Genomic DNA, 13,438 nt, shown 5'->3' on the forward strand with positions numbered 1-13,438 from the left:
AATATGCATTTTTACTGCACAATTTTCTCTTCATATTAAAAAGATTATAGCATAAATTAGACAATTTTTTGGAAAAAAAATTCTGTTAGTGTGGGCAGTCTGTGTATTTCCCCTTTTCCAAAATTTGGTTTTCATCATGAATAGTTCCTAATATGATAATATATATAGTTCATCATTCCTTCCTGCTTACCAATAAATATAAAAGGAATATGAAGAGCATTCTGATTTCTACTCCCTGTCAAGGCATAAGCTAAGATTTTTGGCAGAAAAGCTGCTCCTTCATTGAAGAAACAGTTATATATCACCATTTAAAAATACCGATTAGCGAATCTCATAGCACTTTACCAACACATGCAGTCAAAACATCACTGAGACTACTGTGTTTCTCCCAAACTGGAAGGATGTTGAAAACTTAAAATGATCCACTTACAGCTGATCTAAAGACGAGAGCTCCGCAATTTATGTTTTATTGTCAAATGTTTAAAGGATTAAATCTAAATAAAATACACAATACACAAGCTTCAAAGCACACGTTATCTTCAACATCTTATTTCCAATTAGCAAGTCAAAATAAAGAAGGCACAGGGAACATTTGGCTTCAAAAGCAAAGCTCTGGAAGAAATCAAGATTTTGGTTGTTTTGGGTCTCATTTAAAGCTGCCGTTTTCCCAGACTGCTGAAACTGGATAAGATGGAAAGATTATTCTCTCTCTCTCAAAGGGAAGAAAATAGCAGACATACCACCATGTGATCGAGTATTACATCATTCATACTTACAACAATACTGAGCCAGTCTGGCAGTTAAACTTAAAAGACATTCTCTTTTGCCTTCAAGGAAGGACATGGACTTACCATAAAGGCAGGCTAACAGTGAAAAGATTAGAAAAGGCTCAGCTCACAATTTTACTTGACATGAGATTACAGAACGCTAAAAATCTTTTATTGAGAAGCTTTTTCAGTATGAAGTTTGTGTGTGAAGACTATGTCATGCAAACAAAATCCCAATGACAAACATCTGAAGAAATAAGACAGCTCTTGAGAAGGACTTTTACCAATTTTTAAAAGACTTACACTTCATTAGGATGTTAAGTCATTACCAAGACCACTTTCAAGGTAGGAGGACAGGCCAACTATGAGAATGAATCCTGTTCTTTCCAAAACAAATTCAAAAGGTAATATTGTTTCTTAGATATGCATTCACTTTGTTCTTACAACATCAAAAAGTGCATGGTGAAAAAAGCTGCATAAGACTTAAGAATATGATGAAAGTGGACACAGTTTTAGAAGACCTCAAGCTAAAACTATTTGCAGATAGCAAGCACAGAACTGCTTACAGGTCTCAAAGCACTGGTGGCTTTTATTCACCCTATTTTGCATTACTGATCTCAAACTAATAATATGAATTTGTCTTCTAAGGCATCATTCTTACTGCATTAAAATGCAAATACACAATCTTCAAAATTATTTTAATGAAGGAGAGCATTTCATTTTCTAATTGACTTCTAAAATGCAGAAAATCAAGATGGCTACAACCAGGTATATTTTTCAGTGACCGGATCAAAAGCATCAATCATCAATCATATTTGCTACCAGGTTTTATTTAAACAAAGCCTATAGTAATGGTTTTTTTTCTTTTCTTAAGCGAGGGTGGGCATGCAGGGAAGGAAAGGGAAGAGTCTCCTCCACATCCCACACCACATCCAGCATATCCTCTAACAAAAGCAAGAAGATGCTACACAATGACCAGCTGTACCACACTGGTTTTTTATTTAGCTGGTGTTTGCAACGTATTAGCTCCCATCAGGTCAAAACACCACCCAGTAATTATGCTGTTTTTGCTAACCTAAGCACCAAAATTCAGATGCAGAGATAAACTTCTGAATTAAGCAGAGAGTCCACCTAATTATTTCCTCTTTTAAACAAGCTTTAAGAAGATTGTTAAATATTTATTTTCACAAGCATGCAAGGATCACTGAAGGTCAAAGACATCAGAGGTGTGATCCCCTTCCTTATCGTCCCTCCTTTGTATTTATTTCACTGGAAGGAGACTTCTGCCATCACATTTCCCACCCATCACCCAGAACTCATCCTGCCTTCATTCCCCTCATTAGTTCCCATGTCTCTGTCACCGTGTCTCATAGCATCACCCCCTCTCAGGGCAAGGGCTGCCCCTCCTATTTTTACTCTAGTATTACTGATCCCTTTGTAGCTCTATCGTTCCCTGCTTCTGTCTCTTTCCTTGTTGCATCTTTACCATGACAGTGTTCAAATGTCTCAACTGTTCAGAAACCCCAAACTGGAACGTAATTACTAAGAGGGGCAGACCATGCAATGAATTTATTATTTTTGTATGTATGCAATAACAAACCATTATTACATGCATTAAAAAACTGGCTCAGATGCCTCTTCTGTAAGTACTTCTGCATTGCACAAGGCCTGACATGGTGACGGAACACAGGACTGCCAAGCAATAAACACCTTTTCTACCTGCCCATAATGTAATCCAAGCCCACGCTGACAAAGGCTTCAGTGGACCTAATCCAGAAGCCTACAGAGTAAAGCCTGTCCCTTCTTTTCAAAGGGGGGCTGTGATGCCTGGTTTTGTCCCAGCACTGAAAGGTATGATAAGCAAGGCCAAAGGATCTCAAAATTTAAAACAATCTAGGTGCAACAGCTCTATTGAGCGCAAACTCCATGGTTTTCAGCAGTCAGACCCACTGATGTGAAAAACAGCTGCCTAGAGGGATTTAAAACCCTCTGCTCTGTAAAACAATAAAGTATTTCTGCAGTCAAATTTCAGAAGAGGATTATTTTGACCTTCACTGTTCAAAATTTCCTTTAAATGAATAAAGCAAACAAAAATATCAAAACCAGATGAAATCTATAATCCTGATAGGCCATCTTGTGACCCTTGCCACCTTTCTATCTCTACAGATACTTTGTTTAATGCTACATTATGGAAAAGTTGACAATTTGAGCCACCTGCTGGGTACCAACATCCTGAGGGGAAAAAAGTTGCTCACTCCTCTATACAAAAGCTGGTGAGAATTCCGTCAGCAAATTCAATGGGGCAGGATCAGGTCTTTCCTTGCCAGCACCGGAGGTCAAATACTATTTTAATCCAGAGTTAGTAACAAGTTAACAGAAAAGCAGATTTTCAGAGTGTGCAATTCTTAAACAAAACATCAGCCTGAACACACACACACATGCAAAATTACGGTCCTCCTGCTTCTTTTGGATGATATATTTAGAAATCCTATTAGCTGGAGAGATCAACATTCTTATCTGAATTTCCAGGATGCTGTAACATGCAAAATTAGAGCAGCTCTCTTAAGTGGGTCAATTATCACTACTGCACTTACAGCAGCTTTTCCCCTCCCTCCCTGAAGCATCCATAATGGGCACTTAGTACAAGGATTTAAACAGTAAGATGTTGAGTTGACACACAGCACAATGCAAAGTTCCTTTCCTCTTTTATATTTCTGGAATCTTAAAGGAACAAAGAAAATCACCCAAGTACTGAATCTCCACATTAAAATTACAGTCTCCCCGTGGAAAGCTTCGATGACTTTCAGCAACCAGGCACCCTGCAGGATAATGGTAGTCAGCAATCATGCTCACTATTGTCCTGCCACATCCGAGTCATGTACAAGTAAGGTTTATGGCTTTCCTCCACCAAGAGACAAGAGGAGAACCTGAGGACCACTAACCATCTCCCCAGCCCTGTCCCCCAGGTGCAGGGCCATACAACCAGTTTGAAAAGCTTCAGGTTATTTTTTTCTCAAGAGGCAATTCTCTTTAAAAGACACTGCAAACCACCAGATCCAAGCCCAACAACTCAAGTACCCAGCATCACTTCAGATAGTATAAAGACATCCATAGCAGACTGACAGATATGACACTGGACCTAGGGAAACATAAGCTCTTCTGCAATACAACCGGAGGCCAGGCAAGATACCCAAGAGTGACACAGCCCCGACTCCTCCAGCCTCACTGCCCCAGCGCTGCCCACCTGTGAGCACAGGGCAACAGCCGGGAGCAGCCCCTGCAGTGAGGGGGTGCAGTGGGGAAGAGCATGAAGCCATGCAATGCAGCATACAACATCAACAAGAACATGGAAAGTTTTACTTCCCCACCAACAGGAATCATAAAAGACCTCATTCTCTCAGCAGCATGCTTGCTTTAGATGTACCTCTTCATATGAAAAAAACCTGTGGGGCAGTACTGCCAGTTGCATGATTCTCCTTCACTCCACGGAAAAGGAGACTGGATATACAGGCTTCAGGTCATGAGCCTTGCTGTTGAAATTCAGCAGTTCCAACCCTGGCTGGAGGAACAGATGACGGGGAGAAATTAAGGTGCTAAAATTAAATTTCTATTGCTGTCCCTGGCTGCCCTCTTTGCTATGTCTCCAGCATTTTCTCCTGTGGTACCAAATGGGCACGATCACACAAGCCAAGCATAACCAAACACATGAACTATTTGGCAATAGATGCAAATAACATGGGGCAACACCAGCCACACCCGACTTAAGACGGCCATTCTTCATTAACAGATTGAAACTCTCACAGCCAAAATCTATCCCCTCAAAAGCATTCCAATTTTAAAACTTCATTTTGAAATGGACAAGGCTTTCCCAAGACTTCAAGCCCAAGCAAATGCTTCATTAGGAAACATTTATTTACTAAGGGGGTGATCAAACACTGGATCAGGCTTCCTAGAGAGGTGGTCAATGCCCCAAGCCTGTCCGTGTTTAAGAGGTGTTTGGAGAATGCCCTTAACTTTTGGTCAGCCCTGAAGCAGTCGGACTATGTGATCGTTGCAAGTCCCTTCCAACTGAACATAATCTATTCTATTCAACCTTCTATGAAGAAAGTTCTTGGCGTCCTTTACCACACACACAAAAAAAAAAAAATCTGGTGAAATGAAATAAAGTAATTTGCTTTGGTAAATATTCTATTTTAACTGCAATTTAAAAACCATTTTTAATCTCTTATGTCCTTGTCATACTCAACACTTGAACAAAACGTTTTGAATGCAACTTTATTTAATCAAAAGTAAAAGGTCAGTTGCTAAAAAGGAAGTCCTTAACCAAAGAGAAATAGAAACTGGTTTTATTAACTTCCCTGACCAGAGCTCTAAAACTTTGTTGATTAAAGCCTAAATTTCAAAAGGTAACTTTTTAATTGGGAACACTAGGGCCTGCTGGCTCCAGGAAGTTTTAGTAGAGGTCAAAAGATTGATGGAGATCTAATTTTTCATTTCTAATAAAAAAGGAAGTCTTGCCCTTTTCCTTGCAAAGACAGACCTTGAAGTGTTAGTAGGGAAACAAAGAATGTATCCATCAAAGGCTCTCATGGCAAGGTTATACAAAGCTTCCCAAGACAGTATGGAAGCCAACAGAGCCTGCTAATGCTCGAGAGGAAACCAGCCGAACTGAACTTGCAAAGGCCAGCAAGGCAGAAAGGCTCAGGAACTGCTGCCTAATCTAGGATTAAAGAGACCAGTTCCTTACTCCATCACAGATTTTCTGGGTAACTTTGAATGTGTCACAGTCTCAGTTCTGCACCTGGAAATGAAGATAAATACTTGCAACTTCCCTTACTGTGACATGAAAATAAACACATTAACCCAAGAGCCATTCAAATAGCTTGGCAATAAAGCACAAGTACTTCAGACAAATAGGAAATAACAAAGTACTGCCCCATTCAGTGAGGAGATGCCCATTTTTATTTTTTTTCCTAAATCCTTCTTGCCTGCTGGGATCCTGCAATGCCCTCAAACAAAAGGGAGGTTCACAGGGCAGAGGAAGCAGGGGAGGAAAAGCGCCTTATGCTTTCCCACCCAGTGCAAGTTTACACATAAAAGCCACCAAGGCACCAAACTTTCTCCTGTCAGCCTTCTGCTCCCAGCGCTCAAATTTAAGATGTTATTTTAATTCGACATTTAATGGAAAGGTTCTTCTGCAAACAACTTGGAAGAGAGGCCTCCCATGGCTGCCTTGGACTGACCCCAGGAGGACCCCACCTCTCTCCTCTGACACCACACAAAGCTGCTGAAGACCACCTGAATAACCTGAGCAACCTCAGCCTGTGGGGGCTGCTCCAGCCCTGGGCGGTGGGAAGGGCTCGGCAACCCCCCCCAGCATCGAGACTGATCAGCTTTACTGGAGGGGGGGGAAAACCTTCCTGAAAGGCAAACAGAGGAATATTTACACAAGATAGCTGGCGAGGCAACTTTGTGAGGACTCTTCTCATGTGGGAAAGGTTTTGTTTACTATTCTCTAACAAGACAGGATTTGGTTTACAAGGGTGCATTTTCCAGAGAGCTTCAAAGGAAAATAACAAATCAGTAAAATAAAGGTGCATTTGTGTGGGATAAAAGACATTTACCATGTTGCTGTAAAAAAAAAAACACCCGGGTGGTAGCGCTGGAAAATCTTACAAACAAAATAGCAGCCAGTTGTACAGTTGTTCTAACAGTTGTGTACAGTAAAAAGGATTACAAACAGAATGAAATGTTCCTTGATTAAAACAAACTGACATCCCACCTGGAAAATCCTGGCCAGGCTCTCATTGTTCCTGAGTGACCCTAGGGCAGCCACGGGTTACAGCCAAGCCCGTAAGTCACTCAAACACCCTGCCCAGCTCTTCCCAAGTTCTCTCCCTTGGGAATGGCAGGACAAGCTAAAGAGTCTTTTGTTTCCATTCAGACATATGTAGGGGAGGAAAAGCTGTTCAAAACATTAAAGAGAAACAAGTGAGGACTGTTACTATTCCAAGAAACAAATTAAGAGCCTGAGTTTGAAATGCCCAGAGCGCTGGCAGTGCCAGCTGAAGTCAGATGTCACTGTAAACGCTCAGCATTGCCTCAACCCCTGGGAGGGGGGGAACAACCAGTTCCATCAAACTTGAGGATTTAAAAATCCCTATCTCCTTCAGATGTATTTTTTGCATTATACCTTTACTTCTGACACTGATAATATAGACACATTTTATAAAGAGAATAATAAATTAAAGCTTTTATAGGTAGCTCATCAAAAGGATGGAAAACCTCCCAAATTCAGCTAATGGCTAGTAAGCCATCTTCCCTTTAAAACATTAATGCCGACGAGTAATATAAGCAAGGCAGATGAAAAGCTGTGTCAAAGTTGCTGCATTGTGGGGTTTTGTGTCAAATAAGCTAATAAAAAACAAACATCTAAAATCAATTCAGATCTCAAATAATATATTAAAGTTTCTAAAGATCTATCAATAAAAGCTGCATAAACTTCTTTGTTCTCTAAGTTCTAGAGCTGTTTTTTTCAGATTAAAAAGATTTGTTACTGGAATATTTTGCATTTTTGCATTAATTAAACAACGCATGAGAACCAAGGAGAACTTAATGTTTTCCTGTTTCTGGCTGAGGTTTATTCAAGCATAGACTGCACCAGACTTGGCTACAATTTTCTTCACATTTTCACAGAGGCTGGCTGGCGACATGTACGTTATGAAAAAAGAAGAATAAGCAGATATCCATGTCAGATAAATACATTCCACTCCCTCAAACTGAACTTGCAGACACAATTAAATTCTGTTTTCCCTCTCCACACACTTCCCACTCCTTTGGTTCTGCCACTGGAGAGAGCACAACATTCCTTGCCACTTCAGCCCCTGACTACATCCCCACCGTCACTCCCTCCCCAGGCCACATACAGACTTTGCTCCTGCTACTATTTTTAAGAAATATGTTGTCGTCTACTTCAGAGACTAATGCATTCCCAGATCATGTCTCTATGGCTTGCAAGTCACTCTACTACTTCATTTGGGCCACCCAAAACCAAGGCTGCTGTCTCTGAGCTCTGGGAATACTGCCGCCCTTCACTACTTCTTCCACGTTATCTCCTTCCTCTACAATACACCCACCAATCTTCAGTCTTTAACTTCCTTTTCTAAATTTCTCCCCAATTTCTTTGTGGAAGTTCTGTATTTAACACAACGACAACACATGTTTTAAACTCAGTAAATCTCCTTAGCAGCATATATAAATCCTGAAGTGTTACAAATACTGTACGACCTTTGTACAGTGTATATTATGCAGTATATTTCTCCTCTTTGGGTGCCATCCTCTGCTGGCTTCTCTAGAAGACCCAGAACAACTGCAAGCTTATTACCCTGAACGTGCACCTTCACTCTTGCTAAAGCATCCTGTCACATGCCATCCTCTACATCTGCTCTTGGTCCCTCTGGACCAAAGGCCCTGGGAACACTCCTGCCTCCTGTAGTGCATTTCTGTATTGTATTTGTTTCCAGCCTAGATCTGACAACACACTGGTAATGATCATCATAATTAATTTGTGGAGGCTTAGGCGTATTTTAATTGCAAGGGTCAGCAATATGCACCTGTGGCTCTCAGGTTTTTAAGTTTCTAATGAACAGACAAGATACCAGAAAAGGAACTTGTATTTCAGTGTTCAGAATCCATCGTTTATTTGGGATTTGTTTTTCAAGCCACACTGAGCTTTAAATATTAAAAAAACCCACCCTAAAAACCCCCACCACCAAGCCAGAAACAAACTACCATCCAAACAGCAGAACACAGGCAGAAGCTGAACTCACTCTCCCAAAGTAACATAGTTAAATTCTTAATAACAACGACAAAATTAAGTAATCTAATGGATTTTTAAAAAATCAACACTACCAAAATCAAGCCATACAGTCATGCACCAGTACTTCTTGATTCCCAGGTGGCACAGTAACTGTACAAACGAACATGAAATACTTTATGATACTGATACAGAAACTCTGCAGTCTTATTCATACTTTACTCCTAGTATTTTATGTGAAGTATCACAGAAGACCTCCACTTAATGAAAAGAGTTGGGAAATGAATTTAGGTATTCATGAAGCGTCAACCAGACCAGCACATCTTGCACATAACAGATACACACTGAAATACTTTAAAGAAGGATATTAAGCAAGCAAAGGATGGGTTTGGTTTTTTTGCTAGAAAAGTTAGTCATACTTGCTGCACAGATGGATGCTACATTAAATGTACCCATTTGCCTCTTACAGCTTATACTGCTTCAAATGCTTTTTTGTCACTACTAGTGGGGGAAAATGGATTTATGTATTACAGCTAGGCTATCATTCAGTAGTATCAAATAACGACTGTAAATAAATTACTTTGAAAATGTGACATGGGCATAAAAAAATTGTTGGTAATGCTTTTAAATCAACAGAGTCTTTATGGTATATGATAAATATACTGTTCAAAGTTCACACAGAGACTATACATTAGAAGAGACCGATGTAATAGGCAAGTCTTCCTTTTAATTCCATTATTCCTGCAAAACCAGTTTTGTTTTTTAACCATGAAATGCAATGACCACAGCCACTATCAGAAAGCACTAATTTTAGAATACTGAATGTAGTTTCCAAAACTAAAACAAAAACATAATCTCAATCTTAAAAGGAAAGCTAAGCTGTTCGACTGGTAAAATACAGAATGAGAACAGCAACCTAGAGAAAGCATCAAACTGAACAGAATACTGACGATATGCACATATAGCTTTAAAGTAGAAAAGAACTAAAATAACACAGAATTGTTTGATACTGAACTCCAAATCCCAGCAACTGAAAGACAACATAAAAGAAAAAACTATAACCCAAACAAATTTGGATGGTCATCAGTATTTAAAGCTTACATAGATTTTAATTAAGTTCTTTCCACAATACAAAAACAGAGCTGACTTGGAGCAAGGAGTACTCACTTGCAAATCTGGCCTGTGTGCAGTCCCACCTCCAGCCACTGATCTCCTGTATGATTTTTGAGCAAATTTCAGAATCTATCAAATGCTTTTTCCCCAAAACTAAAATGGGAGCAATACTGTCCTTCCCACAAGCATTAAAAGAAGGTAATCCAAGCATCTTGATGGGAAACCCACTAGAACTCATATCTGTTCTTTAATGCTGACACTGCAGAAGGCTTGAGGTTAATTTTCATTTGTTTTAAAAAAGGAAAACAAAACAGAACATACACCAGGAACAAATAATCCCTAGCAAAGCACAGGAAAAGTGCAACTTTACACTAGAAGAAAATGTTGAGAAAGAAGAAATTTAGGGTTATTGATGTGTGGCAGAGTGACATTTATAAGCTCCTTGTAAATAATAAGTATTGCACGTTGAGAAAAGGAAAAATTTTACTTGAACCACATACAGGAAAAACTCCCATTCACTTCATTCTACAAAAACCAACAGAGACAGAGTTAGCTCCTAAACACTTACCTTTTCAAATTCTGAAACAAGGTCTAACTGGGATAGTTGACTTGCTAAAAGTGTGGTTTATTTATTTAAGCATGAAAGGATACGAGGAGTTCCTTCTGTCCTACACACCAGGTAGAGGCATGCAGCAATTACGTGGGTCATCTTTCTCCCCCGGGTGAGGTGTTTGCTCACAGCCATCTTGAAAAAATTAAAGGCAGTATCCAGACAATGTTGATTGAGTTGAAGCTGGTTTCCCAAGTGGTGAATCTGACGTTTCCCTAGAAAAATTAACAAGGAAAAAAAAAATTGCTTAACAAGTTTGTAGTTAATGTGATTTTGGGTTGGGGTTTTTTTGGAGTGTTTTTTTAAAAGACAAAACTGAGGGGGCGGATTTTGGATTTCATCTCCGCGTGAAATACAGTAACCTCTCAAGTTGGAGGAACTATACATCCTCAGCTTCTCAGGACAAAAAAAAGCCTTAAATGACTGCTAGAATTGAAATACATGCAATCAATGAGGTCTGGAAAATAAAACCACAAACATCAGCCCCAGAAAGGATCCAAAAATATGGCCAAGACTTCTCAGACAAAAGATCATGCCCCTCTCCCCCAACATAATTTGGCAATTGGCACTTGGTTAGCTGCAGCAATGAACTTCTGAGAGCCAGAATGGCACGTTTGACACTGACATGCAAACAGAGACATTTTGCTGCAGCTCTCCAAGAAGCAATGAAGTTTGCAGTTCTTCTGACCACAGCCAAAGCCCACCAGGAAAGAAGCTCTGCTCCAGGCATGCCCGTGACCACCACCAATGGTGCCCTTCCTTCCTCCGAACACCTGCACACCCCAGCCCCCATTTAGGGCTTGGCTGCCAGACTGTCGAGGTTAGTCTGTGGCTTCAGGAAAACAAATATGCCTTCACCCTTAAATAAAACAATTAAAAAAAAAGTGCATTTCAGATGATTCATGGCAGGAAGCAGTACAGCTGCTGGGACAGATGTGGGAAGCAAGATCCAGTCCATCCTCACAGCTCCAGCTTCAGAAGAGTGTGCTGAAAAGACAACTTAAGAAAAAGATGGGGAAGTCATGAGGAAAACAGAGCACTGAAGCTTCTCTGCATACGGGGTCAGACAGCACATCAAGAAAAATCCTTTAATTCATTGTGCTGGGCAGATGTTTCCAGTACATGTATTTACAGGAAACGTTCATCTGTTCCCTTGAGAGATGTCATGAGTGGCTTTGCTGCAGGGGGCACAGCGCCCGCCACGCGCCTCGGCCACCACTGCTCACGGACAGCCACAGCCACCACGCGATGCTCACCCCAACACCACCAGCACCTCCACAGACCACCCAGCTCGATCTTATGCAAATCCCTACACCATCATCACTAATAACATGGTACAAATGCTTAACCTCCCAACAACCTCCTGCCAAAGACATTGCTTCGATTCAGCTTTAATAAAAGGTGACTCTGGCGCGCAGCCAGGGTCAGTGAGACTCCGGCCAAGCAGGAGGTGCCACAAAGCGATAGCTTCTCCCCCCTCCACGAGTGGCAATTAGTGCACTCATCGATGGGATCTCCTTTAAGGCACATTGTTGGTCAACCAGGTGTAACCCATGTGGTTGACGAAATAACAGAGGAAGGATATATCACTTCCCACAGGAGGTATGGGTACAAAAAAATCTGGAGTAATCCAAAGCCCAAAAAGCGAACAGTTTTTCCACTGCCATCAGCAGGCCCTGGACTGGTGCTCACCAGCCCCAAATACAAACGCTACATCTTCCCAAAACTAAGACACTAACTAGCAGTCACTCTCCCCTGAATTTTATTTCCCACTCTACAACCTGTATGCTGAAGCAGAATCAAGACTTTTATGTCCCTAACAAAGAATCAGTTTGCACTCATCTGTGAGGGGAAAGAAATAATAACGCTATTAGCCTTCAGTACTGAAACTCATTTTTGCAGTGGCATCAAAGCAGCTTCCCTGAGCAACCCCTCCCCAAACAAGTCCACTCAAGAGGCCAGTGTGGATCTGTGAGGCTATAGAAAGCTGCCTCTTCCCATCACTTATTTTATCTGGTTGTATTCTGCAATGCATGGCTGCCAAGGTGAAGACACAAGGAACGGTCACCTGTAGAGATTTTGGGCAATGAGCAGCATTCCCTTTAAGACAGATGGTCCAATTCAATGTCCTCAAAGCCACAAAGGCAGCTGATAAAAAGAAACAATTTCAGCAGTTTTAAGTGTTGTCTGAATTTTGCTTTTAAGTAAAGTTTTTGCAGAGGACAGTGGCTCCTATGCCAAGGAAGAGGCACATGCTCTCCTGAATGCTTCTTGGGCTAATGGTGGAACCAGTATGCAGGGCCCACCAGGCTCCACAAGGGCCAGGGTGGTGGTGCAGAGGTGGTGCAAGAGGTGATGAGGAAGCTTCCCATGCCACCAGCACAGCAGCAGTTGATGTGGTCCTGGGCATATGCCAGAGAACAGCCCAAACGAGCTGGAGATGCAGAGTAAGAACAGCACAAGCATCCATGAGACTTCTCCCTCAGCACTCCCCTGGCCCATCCCCATCACGAGGCAATCCTTCTCCCAAGAACACCACTCTCATTCAGGACTCCACACCTCGGAGGGCACTTTAGCAACAAAATCATACCAGAACAGAAAAAAAAATAATATTGAGGAAGATATTTGGAAAATAATTTCTTTCATAAGCTATTTTTCCCACTGAGCTAGTCTCATCCCTGAACTACCATTAATATTCTTTGAGTATTTAACCTTTTCATAATTTCAAATGTTGAAATATAATTCATCATAATCCATCCTACATAAACAGTATGCTTATTTGAGTAATATATGTTTTTTTAGCTGAGTTCTTCATCCAACATCCATCTTTTAAAATGCAATTACCTTAGGGGTGACCAGTCATTGTCTACTGACAAATACCAAAGAGACCTAAGAGCACAGAAAGCTACTCGTCCACTCAGGAAATGCTATTTCTTTGAATGTTTTACTCAGTCTTCAGCAGACCAACGAAGGCTTTAAATCTGTGTGCTAGTACTCCCTCAAATGGCTTTGCAGCATTGCATCAGTCATAGTTTGTGGAAAAATAAGACAACCGTTACACTGCTGTTGATCCCCAAAACGAGCAACTTACAGCAGGACAAAAACATCTTAGAAATTATGTGCATCTTGATG

General features: G+C 40.9%; 1 protein-coding gene across 1 annotated transcript in view; it reads right to left on the reverse strand.

The window, feature by feature from the left end:
• BRF1 (BRF1 RNA polymerase III transcription initiation factor subunit) overlaps positions 1-13,438 on the reverse strand; it is a 175,621-nt gene that overhangs the window by 120,082 nt on the left and 42,101 nt on the right. Inside the window, exon 3 of the mRNA XM_037396225.1 lies at positions 10,348-10,521. Coding sequence (XP_037252122.1) covers positions 10,348-10,521 — 174 coding nt within the window. The remainder of the gene's footprint in view (positions 1-10,347; positions 10,522-13,438) is intronic.

Source organism: Falco rusticolus, chromosome 7, assembly GCF_015220075.1.
Source record: "Falco rusticolus isolate bFalRus1 chromosome 7, bFalRus1.pri, whole genome shotgun sequence".
NCBI lineage: Eukaryota > Metazoa > Chordata > Aves > Falconiformes > Falconidae > Falco > Falco rusticolus.